The sequence below is a fragment of the Onthophagus taurus genome, chromosome 6 (genome assembly GCF_036711975.1).
Source record: "Onthophagus taurus isolate NC chromosome 6, IU_Otau_3.0, whole genome shotgun sequence".
Classification (NCBI taxonomy): Eukaryota; Metazoa; Arthropoda; class Insecta; order Coleoptera; family Scarabaeidae; genus Onthophagus; species Onthophagus taurus.
Window position 1 is genome coordinate 21598860 of NC_091971.1, and position 21107 is coordinate 21619966.

Sequence of the window (21107 nt, forward strand, 5' to 3'; positions counted from 1 at the left end):
ACTACAGCAGCAAAGAACTGCAGCAACAATTGAAAAAACAAGCTTGCCACCTAGACAATACAACAAAAGGCAGAAGTACAGTCATAACAAGGGAATCCATTATAAATTTACAAGAAATATACCAATCAGTAGAAATACAGGTCGAAAAAATACGTTCTATTATCAAAAAGTTTTAACGTTACAATGATAGCTTTATTACCAATAGTATCACTATTGGCCATCGAGGAAATCCACAAGAAAAGAACAATATGTTAACTTCCTAGAAGGTCTGGAATGAACCAGAAATGTTTGAATATAAATTTTTATTGTTTGCAATTCAACTTTAGAAAGATGTCCTCAAAGTACTTAAGCTTGTTAACTATTATAGGTAAAATTGTCTTTCTGGCCGATGAATAACAAAAGGTTATCAGGTAAAATGTTTCTTCTTTTAAATTGTAGGATTATAGTTAATTTTATACGTTTTGAATAAAATTAGATAACGCATATTGCAGTACCTTGACCGTAAGCGACCTCAGCCAATATTAGGGAGAGATTCGTGTGATTAAGCCAAGGTCATTTACGGCCGAAATATTAATCCGAAAAAAGCTTCAGGGATTGACTAATTGCGGGAGAAATTTTGAAAAACCTCCCATGTAAATCAATAGTCACCTATCTTATTATGATAGAATGATATGAAGAATACCTGAAATGATAATAATTCTTAAATCCGGAACCACCAAGTGAAGTTTCATCTTACAGGCCAATCTCCCTGCTTCCTACAATTTCAAAACTGCTCGATCGAAGATAAAAATATAATCCATATAATTCATATAATTCCAGGATGAAGGATGAGGGATAAAGCTTTCGATGAATTGTGACTGAAGAACTTCACGAAAAATGAAGTAAGCTCTGTCCTAGTGATATTCCTGAATTAGAGCATGATACGATAGCCACTTTTACCAATGATACTGCTGTCATGGCTGTGACTACAGAAGACATGTGGAAGAAAACATATGGAATAGTACACATAACGACTTGAATTATCGCTCATAATTGGTTATCTAACTGGTTATGCTAGGTATTGACAACGTCCAAAAGAATACCAAGGAATTCGGCAGTGACCATAAAATTTCTCAGCTATGCCACTTTGAAAAATAGCTTGTGATATTATCTTCACGTTGAGATGTGGCAACAATATTTGATCCAACAGTACTAAAGTTTTCTAAGGAGTATTTAGCAATTCTATACTCTCTTATTCAAATTAAATACTTCGTATTTTAGATGAAAAGTTTTCCAATGATGTGAACATGAACGTAAACAACATTACCAAAATGCTATTTTTGGTCTATTTTTAGTTAAGAGCAAAACGTTCCTACACAATCATAGAACTCATGTATATTAAAACAGGATTATGTGGACACTAAATAAATTAGAGCAACTTTTCTTCGAACTTTAACACAACTTAAGTCAGTTGCTTCTAGCTCCTTCTATGGGAGATGATTATAGCCTTCTTTCATTTTATCAAAATGCTTGACTCTTAAGAACAACTATTGTGCTCAGATATACTCTTCTTCTTCGGCATCTCTTATTTACTCGCCTCTTGTTTAACAACTCATACGTAAGAAAAATGATTTTGCTGTAATCATTCGTGTTCATTTTCCACAATCGATATACTTATAACTATTTGTCGTTGCTTCATTTTGGGACCTATCCATCTTTCAAGTTCTTAATAATAATTGTATTTCATACATTTCATAATCACAGCGTTTTTTTGGGGAAAATTAAATTGAAATTTTGTATATTACGTTTTCATTGGGCTTGTCTTTTCTTTAACATTTCATTATCTTTTTAACAAAGTTCATGTTGATAGTATCTTTTATACGATTATTGGCTCTGTATTATCCAACAACAAGACCCAATTATAGGATAATGCACAACAAAGAAAGAAAAAGTAAAGTAAGATGTGAAGCGGATAAAACAAAAATTAATAACAAATCAGGTAAATTTAGACCAAAAATTATAAAAAATAAAAATAATAACAATAATATGTCACAATATATATAGTTTAAGTGGTAAATTTTTCGTTCACCAGAACGTTGGTCGTAGCGATCGGCACTCGGTATGTGTTGCTACTTCTGATACCAGGTATAATGAATCCAATTCGAGCAATTGACGATGTTCGATAAAAATTTTCTACTAGCATCTTCTCTACGATTGTCCCAAGATGAAAAGTTAAATTCTTCCAAAAGCGCAACGTAGTCAACACCTCACTGCGAACTGTTTTAAAATGCAAATATTTTAAGAACCTCTTCTGCACTCTCTCGAGCATGAGCTGGTGAGAAGTATAACAAGGATATCAAACCAAGGAACCATATTCCAATTTTGTACGAACAAACGCTTAGAAAAGTACTGTTAATGCGATTACGTTGTTAAATTTTTTACATTGCCTGATGATAAAACTCAATGCACCAGAGGCTGACTTTACTGTCGCGTTAACATGGTCTTTCAATTGCAACTCATCGTATAAGACACCCAGATCTCGAATAGCACATTCTCTGCGTATTGCTTCAACTCTCACACAATATGTAACATTATTGGGTTATTACACCTTGTGTAAGATATAACAACGCATTTAGTTATATTAAGATCAATTCCATTCTGTACAGACCAGGAACTGATAATGTTCAGATTGCGCTGTAAGAGTCTTCAGGGGATTTTACACGAGCGAATATCTTTAAGTCATCGGCGTAAACAAGCATATTACAATCAAGTCGTCGTAATAGATCACTCAGATAAACATTGAAAAGAAGGGACCCTGTGGAACACCAGAGCCAGCAGTAAACGTATCAGATTTAAAACCGTTGTAACTCACATAGCAATTAAATCCACGAAATCATTGGTAAATCCAAGACTGCAGAGTTAAGAAAAAAGTATTCCATGATCTAAAATCTGTGTAAATTATATCAACTTGTTACCGTTTATCCATGTGCTCACTGATGAACTGCGTTATCTCTGCTAAATTAGTCATAGTTGAACGACCAGCCATAAATCCGTGCTGATGATCAGATATATATGGGCAAACACAGTACTAGCTCATTCTGGAATATAGCAACATCTCGAAGATATGTAAAGAACATATAAAGTTATTATTAAATTCACTTGAAGAATATGCGCCAAACCTCTCAGTTTTGGAAGGTAATCAACAAAAGAATTATCTTAACTTCTTGGGATATTACTTTTGGATATGTGTTTTTAATGCCCTGCACGTGTGAAAGAATTTAGTAGTGATCGCTTAATAGAAGAGTGATTTCAATCGCAATTGTCTTATCATCAAGATCCATACCACAGAATAACCAGAAGCGACACTGGCGAGGAAGCAAGGTGTTGCTGCTGTTGGTGGTAAATTAAGTTGTCTCACTCTCATTCATTGTACGTTCATCGCGCCTATGGTTTCTCGCGATAAGATGGCGAAGTTTAAATCGAGATCATAAAACGAGATGCTGACATCAAACGAATCGACATCAGTGTCATTTTTGGTTATTCTGTGTCCATACCACACATTCCTTAGTTGTAATTTTCTATAATAGTTGCAACTTTTTTGAGAGGTAACTTATCAAACACAAAATTATAATAATACCATTCAAATCATTTAAACGTGGTGTTAATTAAATTACTTAGCGACTTGTAACTCCTTTTATACACGTACAAAATAACATTTTTCTCATTATTGTATAAAGTTTATTGTATCGGATAACTACGGTATAGGTGGTTTCTTAGAAAATCCTGCTTTAAGAGGAAGATATTTATCGAGTAAGTAAATGAGCTTGTTAAGATTGTGAAGATACTGTGACATAGAAAAATGGGATGGTGTGTAATAGGTAAAAGCACTTTAAGTCACGATAAGGATGTAAGTACATTTTATTGTAAAATAATTGCGAATTAAATCTTTTCAAAAATTAATTTTTGTTAATTTTGAAAAGAAAATAATATATTATTATGATAATGTCAGCGAAAGATATTTATAAACACTTGTTTCGTTGTCTTTTCTTGGTATATAGTTAATTATTGGTTCCGTTAGGTTGGTGTCTTGGCCCATGACCTCGGAGAAAATGTTAGTTGTTGGGTCGGCGACACGGGTTAATCACAATTTGAGACCGGATTGTCGCCATTTTTTCCCGTAGTCCGGACCCCGTCCATACTAAATCATGTCTCCAAGTGCCGTCCCCGACGTCTGCTAAATTGCCGACGTCGGGACCGAGTACCCCGGGTTTTAGTACACGTGTACCACACTACTACGCGCTGGCGGTTTGTTCTGGTGGTCGTATTTTGCCCGCGTCGCGGGAATTATGGAATTGCGGAATGCGGGTTTTCAGTTTTTACTTCTTCTCTTTCTTCTTCTTTGCCATACGTATGGACAAGTAGGATGCATATTTAACTAACCGCGCGGATGCGTGCGAGAGCGACCGTGCTTGGGGGCAAGCTTGAAAGCGCGAATTTATGACCAACCGTGTAAATTTATGGACGATTTTATCCGCGGGCCTCTTTAAACAAGATAAACGGATTTTAATGCGTTTACAAAAATTCTTTAATCTACCTAATTGCGAAATTGAAAAGCGTAGGGAGACATTCATATCTCGACCTATGCAAACTTAGCCTCCAATTTTTCTAGCCCCCAATTAGATAGGATTTTACATGTATAGTATTTTGATTATAACAAGAGAACCAGTCAACCGATTTCGATAAACAATGTCTCATTCGAAAGCTTAATCTTTGGACAATACGATAATAATGCCCGATTCGAAATCTCTCTCGAATTCCGTTAAAACGCCAAAATAATGCGAAGGTACTCGAAAATAACAGAAAAATGATCTTTTTAAGTGGTGATAACTCGTAAACGATGTACTCGATGATCAAGATCTATACGTCATTCGATTCGTCATAGTTTCTTCTATCGAAATCACAAAATGCCCGATTTTAATGCTCTTCCGTTAACCATGTACAGCCCTCGGAATGACACCGTGTTCGGCTCGTTGTGTATGCACGTATGAACGCCCGAAAGTCTAGCCCCCAATATAAAAAAAATAATTTAAATCAACTATAGCCATTTTTGTTATGCAAAAAAAGGCTGTTCGGATACTGGCTGGACTAAAAAATTAAGAGAATTGTAGAACCAAATTTAAAAAATTAAAAATACTTATCTTGCCGTGCTGTTTTATACGCTCCTGTCTGGAATATACTCACAATAATAAAGATTTGATGCTGAAAAACGCAGACAACCACGAACACAACACCCGATACAAAGAAAATATTGTGACTCCATACCACCGAGTGGTCAAATCACGAAACACATACGATTATATAGCCCTCAAATTATACAGTGTGTTAATTAATTATCGTACCCGACGTCATCATTACAAGTATGCAACCAATAGCACAGTATTTTTATTGCAATACGCGATTTGCGTATGATGCGTATTGCACTGTGATATAGGTTGCATACTTGCAATGATCACGTCGGGTACGATAATTAATTAACACACTGTATAACGCACTACCATGGGAAACAAGAAGCATGGAAGTAAAACAGTTTCGAATTACTGTCAAGAATTTCATTTTGGAGAATGAATACTATACTCTGCAAGAATATTGTTATTGTTACATTTTTATTATTTGTAATTTGTATTTCCTTTATGACATGTGAATATTCTTAATTATTCTCTTTTCTTTTCACGTCAATACTGTACCATGGTACTTTGTTTCAATAAAGCTATTATTATTATTATAATTAAAGAACGGTTTGACGAATTTTAATGTTTTATATCTCAATCGAAAGTTTGTGTCTGGCTGAATGCGGTTGTCGAAATGCCCGATTTTAAATATTTAAGGATTTTGATTAAAACACAAAAAACGAATTAATCAAACACATCAATTATCTCCATAACTAATTGACCAATTTTAATCATCAACATCTTGATCGAAAATATGATTTACAATAAATACGAAGGTGGAAATGCCCGATTTCAAAATTTACTAATTATCTGCGTCCGGCTATTGAAATGACCCCCGGAATCTGCCGACTGGAAGTCTAGCCCACAATATGAAAAAATTTATTTAAACTAAATCGACTATAATTAGAGAACGGTTTGACGGATTTTAATGTTTTATATCTCAAACGAAAGCTTCCGTCTGACTGAATAATTATGTCGAAATGCCCGATTCGAAATATTTAATGATTTTGATTAAAGTAGAAAAAACTACTTAATCAAATAAGTCAATTTCCTCAATCTCCTTTATTAATTGACCAATTTTAGTCGCCAAATCTCCATCGAAAGTATGATCCACGGTGAATGCGAAAATAGAAATGCCCTATCTCTTAATTTGCTAATTAAGTACGTACGATTGTTTAAACTCCGGTGACTTTTCTGCCTCCAAATCTACTCCCCAATTACATAAAATATAATTTTTTGTAAGCGGATTATTACTAGAGAACAAATTAATATGAAAATGTTCGAAATATTCTACTAATCATTAATAAATTATGTAAACAAACGAACAAAGGAATAGACTGATTTAAAATGTATCATTGTATACCAGAACTTTTTTTTTCATTTTTGGTTTTTGGAATTTCTACCTTTAATATAATTTATTGTTGTTCTTACTACTTTTCTAGTCTTCCATTTTCATATTTTATATTTTTTGCTGTATATAGTTACACACAAAAAGCGCCCCAACCTATAACTCTGTTAATATTGAAATATAAATAGTAAAGTTCTCAGAGGTAATGTGCTAATTTACATTTCTTCCATTTTTTAATATTCTTTCAAAATTTTCTATTACATCCAATTGTCAACTTTTTCTTCAAGTTGTATAATATACAGGTATCTTGGTAGGTATCAACTTTATAAAAAAACATTTTATACAAAAGTTGTTTAATATTTTATTTGCTATAATAAGACTGCCTTCAATTGTTTTTAATTCAGAAAAAAAATGAGTAACGAATTAAATTTTTTTAAATGTCAATGTATTTTTTCTTTAGGCTCAGATAGAGATTACTTTTCTCTTTACGATGGCGTAAAATTTTTGTATCCTTACATCAGAAAATTTTAAAATTGTTTATTAATAAAAATTGATCAATAATATTAATCTAGATATCCGAGATTGTCAAGTACCTCGAATTATTACTGTAAATTAAATTTACATACAAAATAAAACAAATAAACGAAAAATTAGTGTACATCTCCAATAATTCGAGGTACTTGACGATCTCGGATATCTAGATTAATGTTATTAGTTACATTTTCTTAACCCATTTACTCCCACTATGCTTTATATTTAAAAAAATCGATCTTTTACAATTTTCCTTAAGATAAGATGTAATGCTAAGTATAAAAATGTACACAGTTGTTTAAAAAAAAATTGTTTTTGAGATATGAGATGGTGCAAAAATGCACCACTGGTAAGATAAATGAACAACAACACACAAACATTTTGATTATCATTTATTAACTAAGTAATAAATTAGCCGTAAATAAATAATAATACTAATACAACATAATACTAACTAATCCAACTTTAGTATGAAGTTTAAGATAAAAAATATTTATACTGAAATTGGTGCAAAAACGCACCAATGGCATGAACGGTATAATCATTTATTGTTATACTTCGCAAAGCACTCTTCATGTAAATGAACGCTAAACTTACCACACATATATTGACACACTATGTCCATAAACGACTATTTCTAGCGAATTCACCGAATAAATGCGAATAAACTGGTTTCTGATAATACGAAAGATGATGTAATCCTTATATCTCATCATATATCCCAATGGTGTGTTTTTGCATCGTTAATATTTCAAGACGTATTTTCAGAATTCATATTTTTATTTCGCGGTTCAAGATATATATGAGAAAAATATGCACTAAAACCTTACAAATATCAAAATTTTAAAGAATTTTATGTACTAAAAATAGTTTTATTTCTATTGTATATTTTAAACAGAAATTTTCAATCGAAAAGAATTGATGCAAATATAGTTTAAATAGCAAGAATTATGAAATATTTTGATATGTATAGCCTAACAACCTTATAGTGTTATCGTACAAACAGCTAACACCTTGAAATCTGGTAATGTATGGCTGTAAAACAATTTTAAAAACGCTGGTGCGTTTTCACACCAGTGGAAACGCAAAATTTTCTGATATAAGGGTACTCAAATTTTACGTCATCGTAAAGAGAAAAAAAATCTCTATCAAATGAGCCTAGCGAAAGGGTACATTGCCATTTAAAAAACTTCAAGGGTTATTCGTTGCTCGTTTGTTTTCTGAAATAAAACCAATTGAATGCTGTTTTATTATGGCAAATAAACTATTAAACAACTTTTGTATAAAATGTTTTTTTTATAAAGTTGATACCTACCAAGATATATAGTATATTCCATACATAATGGGCACCCTGTATTTTTCTCTTCATTAGAAAAGTTAAAATGTTTTCCGAATATTTCATAAAGAATAAAGCATAAGTGACAATAAAAATACAAAACGGTAAAGAATGTGGTAGACAAAATCAGTCGGCTTACTCTCGTTTAAACAACCGTACGTAGGTAATTAGTAGTAAATTTTGAAATCGGGCATTTCCACCTTCGCATTCATTGTAGATCATACTTTCGATCGAGATGTTGATGACTAAAATTGGTGAATAGGTTAAGGAAATAATTGATGTGTTTGATTAATTCGTTTTTTGTGTTTTAATCAAAACCCTTAAACATTTAGAATTGGGCATATCGACAACCACATTTCCACTTTCGTATTGGCCAAGGATTAAGCTGTCAAATGAGACATTGTTTATCGAAATCGGTTGACTATACATGTAAAACTCTATCTAATTGGGGGCTAACTTCGCATAGGTTTAATTGCGAAATTGAAAAGTGTAGGGAGACATTTATATCTCGTTATTTGCTTTTGACGGATTTTAAAATTAATTTTTGGACAGGATAAAATTTGGTGAAATAACGCGGTGGGTGTCGCGAACAATTTCGTGGCCCCTTTTCGAAAAAAATCGCCAGGAACAAAAAGACGTGGCGGCATTCAATCGCCGCATACGAGAACAATGAAGATCATTTATTAATTCCGCGCATAGCTTTTGCGGATGGGGTCCGTCCAGTGGCGTAGTACGTGTGCGGCCCCCGAAAAAATAAATTAACGCCGCGTTACCGCCGACGCCGCTGGACGGTTATTCGAGCGATTTATATGCGCGTCAGAATTTTACATTCTTGAATAACGCCGGCGGACAATTGAATTTTGCGTTTTTTTTTCTCTCTCCCTCTTCTCACTTCTACTACTACCGTACCGTGACCATCGCGGCTCGTATGCGAGAGCTTTTTTGGTTCCTGCGGGAATCCGCCCCGCGCCCGGGACAATGAGGGATATATATGTACGTCTATGGCAGCCCTATTAACAGCGAGATAACTGCTAACTGTCACGGACATGCGGTGGAGGCATGAATTAAAATCCGCACGTGTAGAACGGAACCGGGCAAACGCGAAACACATCACATAGATTTTTCGTCTCGCGGAATCTTCTTTTCATTCGAAAATTTCTCCTTCACCAATTAATTTTAATTGCTAACGAAATGAGTCGGACATTGCAAACCCACCTCTACAATTACCAAAGATGACGGACATATTTTTCGAGGAATTCTTTTCAAAGATGACTTCCCACGCATCTGAAGACATCCAAACGACCTCTTGAACGCATTCTACAACATCCTCAACTATTTAGATAGATGTCATTTTCAATATAAAAACATAAAAAGTAAAAGTATCTTAAATAAGAGAAAATCGTTGAAGTGAATAAAATGTTTACAAGTTTAGAGAAAAAGCTTTTTAGAATCAAGTACGTTTTGATTTCCTTTATGTGACACTTTTAACCGGTAAAGAAAGAGAGACACGTAGAGGTCGCTTAACAACACGACGCGAGAGAGTAACAAATGCAGTTGTAGCGAGGTTCGCTGCGTCCCGAAGTACGAAGAAAAGAGGTCTCCAAAGGACGAGTCTGGAGGTAAGAGAGGGATGGATGGTGGGAGCGGCAGAAGAAGCGGAGCCGGAGGGGCGCCAGCAAAAGGTATCATTAATCTTCCTAACGTAATTTATGTCCCGTGGCGGGGTGTGCTCATTAAATATTGTCCTTAGATGTTTGTGCCGTGTCCCAGGCCACTATCCTCGCCCCGGTAGAGAAGAGGAGGCAGGACGAAGGAGTAAGTAGATAATTTTGCATACGCGGGCTGCCAACGATTCCTGGTAATCGGGGTCTCGACTAAAAGAACGGAACGAAGAGAAACGCAGAAACTGGCAGCAGTAAATTATCGCACGGTCGGCTGCGATTCCGCCTTTTCGAAATTGTCGCCTAATGGCGCGTCAGCATTTTTAACCCGTTCATAAGTTTCTTTCGTCCAACTCTGCATCTGTATCCATTCGTTCACTTCTGAGGTGTGAATAATCGTAGACGGGCGGACATCAAACGAATTCGATACGCATCTATCCCAATTTCTATCCGAATTCTACGACATTTATTTCTCGTAATTAGAATTTTTGAGGTGCCGCCTGAGAAACCGTATTTTCTTCGACTTCTTTCCCTCATCGTCCAAAATAACCTTCCCAGTAAACAGTAAAACAAGAATCGTCCGATGACGTAGGGACGAACGTGCATACCATTACGACCTCGAAGAATAGAGTTTGTCCCCTGCATCTCAACGAGCTACTTTGGATTCGAACGGTGTGTTCAATTGCCGCCAATAAACAATCAGCTTCAGTTACGTGCCTAATTACTACTGCTTTGTGTATACAACGCGTTCCCCATAACGTCTTATTTCTTTACAAAGAGAATTAACCAGATTTTCTCTATATCTATAAATATATCGTTTGATATACAATATCATTATAAATATTTATTACACCATACTTATTTTAGCGATTTGTACAAAGATTATTCAACAAATATAAATTAAAATCAGCTCGCACATTAAGAAAGAAAATAATCTACTAACAAACATTTCATGAATCTTGTTCAGGAGGTAAAAACTTTAAGAAATGTGAAAGATATGTTGCACAATACAGACTAAAGTACACGCTACCATAACATACGACGAATCCTTTAGAGTTCCCGAATAATTTAGTTGTATTACTAAGAATACTGAAGTTTTATTTTTAATTTTACTATCGAACTATCGTTTAAAACGTTAGTTTAATACCCGCTTAAAATATACTCTATATATAAGATAGATATAAGAAAAATTATAAACGTCAATTAAAGACCATTTTGGACGAAATGATTTATAGCTTAAATCGATGCTTCAGATATCCTCTTTAAGACGATCTAACATAATCAATATGGTAATAAAAGAATTTAGGGCTAAGTGTTCGAGAAAAATCGTAAATAAAAATTGTTTGGAGATCATTTTTATCGCTGTTGGTGTATTTCTGGGAGTTAAGAAAAATTTGTATCGCAAATTAAAGCTTAAAATGTCCTCTTCAAACCTATGTAATATAAACTATATGTTAATTAATTAATTTAGAAGAAAATGTTAAAAAAAGGAAATTGCAGATAAAATTTAAGATTAAGTTTTGTCGCTATTAAATTTAAAGCAATCGTTTTAGGTATACTTCTGGGTGTAAAAAAACAACTTAAGTCCTAAATTAAAGCTTATAGTTTCCTCTTTAAGACGATATAAGAAAATTTATATGTTGATCATTAATTTTAGGAGAAAAAAATGTTTGAAGAAAACATTAAAAAATCACTTCCCGTATATTTCGAGAACTATGAAATAATTTATACCGATTTATGTACTCAGTAATGCTCAAATTTTTGTAATTAATACTAAACAGCTTTTAAATATTACTAATTATGGAGATTATCTAATCAGCTAAAGTATCATTGAAGAAATCGGTTAGCCAAAATAGAGTTAGTGACAGAAACTGATGTCTGATGAAATTTTTAATCACATTACAACAGAGTCTATTCGTTATTCTTTAGCTATAAAAAACATGCCCGATATAACAATTTTCGCGAACGAATCCAAATCGTTCCTCCAAAACCGATTAGTTTTGGCCATAAGTTTTAGCTTTTTTATATCATTCAGGTCATTGTCCAAAACATCATCTGTGACACCCCTCAATATTGACCCTGACATCATTTAAAATCATTCCTCGCCCGCAATATACTGGCATTTTATAGTTTTGTAGTTATTATTTTTAGACAATTGATTAAAAAAAGAGTAATCTTTTATCTATTATAATAAATTTGGGATGTATCTAATAAACAACTGCGCCTGGTGGCTTTTACATGCCAAGTTAGATAAGTATTATAGAAAGTGACTGATATAATAGATCAGGCCAAATTTATTTTATATTCAATACTCGAGGTAAAACAAGCCTACTGGTTAGAAAATAAAGTACTGGTAGATAATGCAAAATAGTGAAACAAGACTCCAGACTTTGCCTCAGGTTCCGGCTAGACAGGAATCATTATTTCGATCCAACTTGATGACAAGTCTTTCATGTTTCGGGAACTAAATATATTTGGGAAATAGGCTTTAGTAGAAAATATGATGACCAATATAACTCATGAGTTACATAAATGTTAAAGTGAAGTTATTTACCTGAAGAACAGCAGCCAATGGTTCGTATGCTGAGATTTGGTAACAGCTGATCTTGCTCGTATAATTCCTGAAAGAAAATAATATAATTAGTAAAGTTACCAGTGAGGATGGAATTACAATAAGCGATAATGTTTGTAAACTTGTTATGAACGATTGGAAAGCGATAATAATCAAAGGAATAAGGATAATAAGAAGTAATGAGGTGGTGATTGAAACCAAGAGAAAGACAGGTTTTAAAAATATCAAAAAACGTCAAATAGGTATCGGCGAGTTTTATAAAAAAAACCCGTTCAAGCCGGAAATTTTAGATTGCTATAACCTTAAACATTCTTTTTCAACTTCCTTCATTTTCAAACAACTCATTCTATAACATAGCGGCGAGCACTCATATCAAATCACATGTATAACCTTTTTAAAAATTGTCTTCTTTTCTAAAATTGTCAAATATTACGAAAAAAATTAATTGATGAATAAATTCTATCAAAATACGTTTCTGGACATCCAAGCTATTTATTTAAAGTGATTGATGAATCAGTACAGTTTTCATTCAAAACGTAACTATATATGGAAATTGAATTGTAATTTTCTCAACTTGTACAATTTGGCGACTTTTCTTTGAACATTGAGAACATTTTTTCAAATTTAGATAAATAGGTTTTTGCGGTATCTTTGGTACTATAATGACTAGTACGTTTTTTGATAGAGGCAAGACGATCTTTTAGATTCTGAATTTAATTTGGAAATAGCTTGTGCGAACAGTTTAAATAAAATCTTTTATTTTTTGGCGCATTCCCAGTTTCCTTCATGGACTTCACTAAGTACCCGATTGTAATGCCATGGAAAGCATATTGCTTTTTGTAATGCCATGCAATGAATACTTGGCAACACACATTCTCCTCAACAATTCTATTGTCATTAGTCATTATTTCACTTTATAAGTGACGACACAATAAAAGCTTTTACGGAGTATAAGCTGTTGTAATTATGCAAAATTTGCCGTTTTGCCAACAACGTCAGTACTTTCGTAGAACAGTTGAATCGAATTCAACATCCAACTCATGAGTATGCAGATCTTTTCTTAGTATTCTTTTTGTTCGTCTCAACAATATTATCACTTTTATGATCAAAACTGTAGAAAGACCTATCATTAATAGGTCATATCTTGTAATTCATAAGGTTCCACAGACTGAGTATATGACAAGACTGATACTAGACTCATTTAATATTAGAAAGCAATTTATTCCAAATTTCATTCATAGTGGACTTAGCCGGGTGTCCCCCTTCATTTACTAAGAATAAAATTCTACAAAAGATGTGCTATGAAGATTATGGTCATATCGTCCAAATACGAGCAAGAAAAATTGAAAACTTATAATAAGTCTTCATTTATGAATTTCTTAAACTAACAGCTATAAAGCGAAATTCAAAGAAGAAGGTCAAAGTGAATACTTATGCGTTTACAAAATCAATTACACTGAAAAAATTGCATCCATTAAATTGATTATTTCATCACTTTACATGATATGCTTTATTGGATTGATTAGCACTCCTATAAGAAACCTTCTTCTTCTTATAGTGCTTATCCGATTGGCTATCACAACCTCCTAAGGTTCTTGAGCCAAGAATTTCTCCATGGGCCCAGATCACATTTCCCGGGAAGCTTCCCCTGCAATATGTTTTGTGATAAATCGTATCTTCTCTCATTCTTCATTCACTATATGTCCGAGGTATTCGAGATTGCAAACTTTTATCGTAGTTCTTATGCATGAAATTTTTAAGATTTTGCGATAAAGGCACATTGCACAAGCTATCAATTTTTTGGTAGTTGCTTCGATCAAGGTTCATGATTCTAACTTTTGAAGTTAGCGTAAGGAATCGGCTCCTAAAAACTGACGTAATTTTGGCAAATGCGGCTCTTATTTTCTCCATCCTACAACTAATCTCTTGTGATTGGTTTCATTGGTTGTGTGTAGTTCCCAGATATGTGTATTTATTGACTATCTGAATTTGTTATTGAGTTAGCATAAGGGGTTCATATGGAATACGAGAAACCAGAGATAAATAATCGTCACTTGTAGCCTCTTTTGAAGATTAGATAAAATGAGGATGACCAGAGACTCGTAAATACAAAAGGAGTCATTCTGCATCATACAAGACCTATATTTTGTATTTAGGCTTTAAAGCTATCATTTCAAATTACTGAGCAATTTCGTGTTGTGAAAAACTTACTTTGTACTTCAATGTTCTATCAAAAAGAGTTACACATTATTTGTTTCTAATAACATCTTCTCATTCTTCCGTATATTTGCTGTTATTTGTGGAACAAGAAAAGTTTGGCACTAAGAGCAGCTTATGGGTGAGAACTCAACTCAACCTAATCAATTCTCAGTAGATCAATTATATTCCAATATCTGTTAAGAAAATTAAAATACGATGATCACAGATGACTCAAATGCTGTACGTTTTGGAGGTGTCTGAATTGAATCTTTTGTTCACCATTATCTTTTATTGGTGGAACCGATGAAAGCAGTTGGAAATACTTATGGAACGTCATAACGGTGGTAAAATAACGAAGTTACATTTACTTTAATCATAAGATTAGGCGATATTTATTTTTATAACTCACTTTGGAGTCTCACTTGGTTGCAAAATGTTGATGTCATTTGCTAAGCTAGAGATGTTTATATTTATAAATTGGTTAATTAAAGAACTATTGAGGAATTTATAAATATTAAATGTAACAACAACCAAATTTAAAGCAACAATACATCTTTAAGTATTTCTTCTTCTCGATTTTAATGAGTTGGATAATAGTATGGTGTAATCGGAATTGGTTCAATATTCTGAAAATTGCAATATTATGTAAATTTAGCTAAATTTTAAAAAATTTAATATAATGTTGGCTGAAAATAATTGAAAAGCATATTCACGTATGTACTCATCACACTAAACGTGATTAATGCGGAAATTAAATATTCCATTTTCGCAATACAAGTTAACCTAGTAAAAAGAGTGTTAGCAACACAGTCAGGTTATTTAGAAACTGCTCTGAAAAAATACTCCCAGAATTTTCGTCTCGCTTGATAACCCAAAACAGTAAGAGAAAGCACACTTTTCCAACAAGATATCTGTTTACTTAACACTTGAGTCGAAACTCTTTCGTAATTTTCAACAATGATACTCGCAGTGTGCAACAAAAAACTTGCACTAACAATATTTTTTAATTATCCTCAATTTTCAGTTTACGTTTAACATTTTAATAAATCCATATATCGAGCGGTGGCGTCGTCATATAGAGTGGGGTCTTTGCGTCACAATAGGGTAGAAATTAGGGGTTAGAATTTTATCACCTGCCTACGTACGAACTCACGAGACTTTAATACGCGATTTTAACTCTTAATAACTCGGCATAAAAGGTGTTCTTTCGTTGGATACGATCACGGTAGAGACCCCGATTTTATTATTCCACGACCAATTTTATCTGACCCCCATTGTACGGTCGTTATAATTGAAACTACATCTGACGTACGGCGAAACGAATAAATTTTAATGTGTCTTACTTTACATTTCAATTATAATTTTTTTTTTAAATAATTTTAATCGATTTTTTTAATTTTTTCCTGAAGATTAACATAATATGCGAAACCAGTAAAATTTTTTATTTGATTTATTGTTTTGGAAATATGGATTGAGAAAAGTGAGACCGGTAATCGTAGGAATCGTTTGTGCGCTTGGAGTTTAGGTAAACGGACGGCATTCTTGGGTAAGTGTGCGGTCCTGGGGAACCTTTGGAGCTCCTCCAAAGAGAGACGCGTCGTCGTCCCACTCCCACACTCCCTTTCCCTTTCCGAACCGGTTCTTCGACTTCGCAGACGTTACGGTGTTACCCGTTCTTTCTTTCCTTCGCGTGGAAAAGGAAGTTGCCGTCGTCGTCTTTGCCTTTCGAACGGAACGATGCCTTTACAGATTATGTTTAAGTATAAATACACTTCCTTAAAATAAATCTAATTTAGTCAACACATTATTAATTTATTTTTTTTTGGTTTGAACTAGATGAAAAAAAAAACGAAAATGAGATTGAGTGAGAAAGGTTGCAAGAGTGGGATACAAAAGGTATTAAATATTTCATATTGATTGAGCCCAAGATTATCAAGCACCAAGCCTGAGGGAAATGAGGGGACGGAAGTGGGGGTGAGTAGAAGTGAGAGGCGAAGCAGGTGGTGGGGCTCCAGCAATTAACATGGAAATGTATATTGTGTTGCCTTAATGGAGATATTTAAAATTTAAATATGGTTTGATTACTTCTTTTGTTTTCGTTTATTTTTGTTAATTTTCATTTGTTCGCACAGGCTGTACTCCCAACCCCACTGCACCCCCAAAAACCCCCACCAAAAATATTCAGTCGATTAATTTTACCAGTTTTTTGTTCTTTTTTTTTCAATTTTATTTGGTTATCGTTTGATCACTTTATTCAGTAATTTAAAGTAAACAATTTAATATTAATTATATTTATTTTTAACAATAGCTGAAACACAAAGTACGTTGAAAAAACGTTATTTGTTATTTCTTTTTATCTTTTGTGTCCTTCTTTTCCTCTTTTTTCGCTTTTTTGTCTTCAATCTCTTTTTTCTCTTTTTGTTTTTGCTTAGCTTTAGCTTCTTGTACAGCAGCTTCTTGTTTTGCTTTTGCTGCAGCTTGTGCAGCTTCAGCGGCGGCTCGTTCGGCAGCTAATTTCTGTTCGTAACCGATTTGATCTTCAGGTTTATGTGGCCAAAACGTTGGTCTATTTATCGGATCGATAGCACTTTCTGGAAATGCGTCTCTATATTCTTCCATACTCATCTGATGATATGGCACTATTGAATTTAAATGAGCCAAATGCTTCTTGTATTCGGCAATACGAGCATCGGACTCTTTTTTAAACTTTTCCATGTCTTGGCGAATTTCTTTCTCAAGTTCATCGATATCTTTACTTACATTATCCTCGGGGTAAGGAATTTTTATTTCACCGTATTGTTTCTCGAAATCGTCAACTAATCCAGGTATAGCTATGCCTTTTTTATAGTAACTAAAATCGATTTTTGGTAAAGTCTCCGGAAGACTTTGTACTTTTCGTAAATAAGCATCCGATTTTGATTTGAACGTTACAAATAAAGATTTTTGATGTTCGGGAACTAACGATGCTAATTCTAACCAGTTTATTGAACTTTTAAATACTTTCTTTCCAGACATTTATGTTTAGGGATTAATTTTAAATGTCAGAAATAAATTTGACAATTGATTAAACATAGGAATCTGTGATTTTGGGGTTTACATAAAAACTTTTTTACAATCTGCCTTTTTTTTGGGACAGTGAATCGAGCATACAGAAACTCCGAAACGGGTTTTGACGATGACCTCTGGCTGCGCGACACGGTCACTGAACACTCTGTGGTCGAGTTCTGTACTGCCACAAAAATTATCCAGCTTAAGAAGGAAGAATTCGACCGGGCCACAAAAAAATTTAATACAATTTAATTTAAAAAAAATTAATGTTAAATGTTAAGATTTTATCAAAATTGATTATTTCAAAATTACCTTAAACGTTTCTGCAACTCAAAATAGATTTAAACAAGACAGGACATAATACAATTTATAAACTAGATTTAATAACTAATCGCAAAATGGATTGATTGCATAAATTGCATAATTCCTTTAGCCTGTCCGTACAGGTTTGTCCGAAAGAACGTGTGGGTTGTAGGTACTGTTATGATTTGTGCGCCAATGTAACGCCCACGCAACATTCTTCTGGTACAGAACTCAAAGTCGGCCTTTTGGCCTTTTACATAATAGATAAATTTAATCGACTGTATAATAAAATAATTATCAAGACAATATTGTTTTTTTACAATTTTATTTATAAAAGCTTTTAGAGTTCGCTAAAAATTGGTTTCCTGGAAAATTGTTGTGAAATGAAATTGATAATTAAAATATCTACTTTCAATGATAATAGCCGTTTTGAAATACCACTTTTAGTTCTTGAGATACAAATTTTACAACAATCAAAATTTTATAATCTAATATATCCGTAAACATGTCATAATCTTGCACTTAAAATAAATCTAAACGAATAATGTATTACATAAGTCTTTGTGGTTAAGAAGCATATTTAGGTAATAAATTTTAATGAAATCGCGTAATCGAAAGAACTACTTTACGTGATCGTATAGCGAATTTTTTAAAACTAAATTAGAAGAAATCATTATAAGCATACGAAATAATATTAAATTTTAGTCAAATCATAGTTTAAACTAAACGAATTAAACCTTCGATTGTAGGCGACGAATATACCGCAGTCGTGGTCCTCATGAGAACTAAACCTAGATAGACAATCAACCAGGCTCTAAAACACAACGAGACCAACACAGCGTTGACGAAGATTGACAAGAATAAACTTGCAACCATAAAAACAACGTGAAAGAGGTTAAGATTTTGGCCCCATCGAGCAAAATAGCATATTTCAGAACCAATTACAGAACTTCGATTTTCGAATAACTATACCCCACTACTTAAAGATAAAAAATCTGAAAAATGTGTAAATCCGCGGTGAAGACAAACCAGCTTTATAAAACGTTGACTTTTATGAAAAGGTGTTACAAACTCATTTTGCTTTTTGAGCTAACCGATGAAGAAGTTGACAGTAGATCAAAGCGATAAAGTACGCTTCCAGATGAGAGTTCCTCTGCATTGGAAAATATAATGCCAACACAAGCATAGAGCAGTAAACGTTGATCGAGCGATGACGAATTAAGAAGAACGACACGATGCAACATTCATTTAAATGTCTAGCTGATACAATGTCTTGATATCAATGTCCAAATCAAGACTATTGTGTATATGCAACACCGACCAAACAATACTATCACAAAAGAAACTACGGGAAAACATGGAAAAAAATGATACTGTCAGGATTACCATTTGCTCTTCCCTTATCAAATCCAGCTTATCGTCCTTGTCCACAACACCCTCATCAATCTCCTAACCCTTACATTGTCTCTTCTAAATTGACTTCTACACTTAATATCAACAATTCACCTTTCTTTTCAGAACCATATTCCTCGACACTAATAGTACTCAGCAAATATATTTATTATTCTATCAAAACCTTTGTACATATAGTCAAAATTAAATTTTGCCTGCCTATTCGATGCTCCTGCAGAAGGATATCAAAGTAAAGAAAATCATGGTGTAAAGACTTTTGAAAGTTACGGCTTCCTATGTCATCATTCAATTCAGCATACTCGACATTGATTAGAAGATGACGACTAAGCATAAACCTCTGCTCTATTTCTAAATAAATATAAAGGTTGGTTGAATTATTAACAGTACGACCTATATCCAATAGGTGCCCAAAGTGACACTAATCTCTGTTATTGTTATCAGCACTTTCTGATACTGCGTACTACTCGTCAGTATCACACCTAACCAGCACCTGCACCAGATCAGCAGGAGAAAAATTAGAGCCATTCCTGAGCATGTATGCTGAACATGTAACATATTTCTGTTCAGCTCTTTGCACCTTGAATTCGCGATAGTGCCAACACGTAATCACCAGCATTTAATCAGCAAACTTGTTTTAGAATTCACCTGGACGGCTCTCAATTCATCAATTATCTATTCTTGTTCTTGAAACCTTCAAATGTTCTCTTGTATATCGTGCAATCAGCAATCATCTCCAAATTTCTACTATTTCTATTCCGAATCCTGTAACTTGAATTTTTTATTTCAACACATCACGTTTCTTGTACGATTTCTCGCAATGCGGCCAAAGGATAAGACTCATAGTACACATTAGCACCATAACAGTATTGTTCACCTTGATGATGAATAACTTCCCACAAATAGTCGCCCCCCAGCACTCAATTTTCTTTTTATCCTTACTGATTTGGTCTTATTTTCATCTCCTCTACCAGCTTACTGTTTCTTTTGCATTTTACTTCATTAAGCATTTACACAACTATTCCTCATTTTACTAAAACTCATTTGTTTGAATTCATCAACCAATATTCAATTTACCACACTCTGAATTAGCAATTCGTGAAGTAGCTCCTCAACTCTGTTAAACTTGTCGTCTTTTACAATCTTCATTATCCAAATAACACATCCATTTCAATGTTTTTATCTTCCTCGATGCCGAACACGCTGAATTACTTCTCCTAACTTTCAACCATTTCCTCCATGCACTCCACAATCTGTACAATCTTCCCATGTTTGCATATTTAAACGCAAATTCTTTCTCTTTGCCCATCTTCTTCTTTCCTTTTTTCCAACATCCTTCTTTAGACCTTTTCCTCTCTTCACATTGGGTTTATTTTGTTGGCCATTTTCTGTTCTATTCCTTCATTGTTTTATTTTCTATCACTACATTAATGAATTTTAAGATCTTAGTCTCTAGCTAATATTCAATGACCACATGAATCTCTACGATTCG

The 21107-nt window shown here is 33.7% G+C and overlaps 2 protein-coding genes across 5 annotated transcripts in view; both read right to left on the minus strand.

Moving 5' to 3' along the window:
- Positions 1 to 21107, minus strand: part of LOC111422683 (LIM domain only protein 3) — a 284619-nt gene that overhangs the window by 75524 nt on the left and 187988 nt on the right. For all 4 annotated transcript variants that reach the window (XM_071196487.1, XM_023055902.2, XM_071196486.1 and 1 more), the window contains one exon: positions 12638 to 12704. The gene's annotated coding sequence lies outside the window, so the exon portion shown is untranslated. The remainder of the gene's footprint in view (positions 1 to 12637; positions 12705 to 21107) is intronic.
- On the minus strand, positions 17130 to 18074 carry LOC111422699 (ATP synthase subunit d, mitochondrial-like). Its single transcript, XM_023055916.2, has one exon. The coding sequence runs from the start codon at positions 17867 to 17869 to the stop codon at positions 17198 to 17200; it is 672 nt and encodes a 223-aa protein (XP_022911684.1). The 5' UTR covers positions 17870 to 18074; the 3' UTR covers positions 17130 to 17197.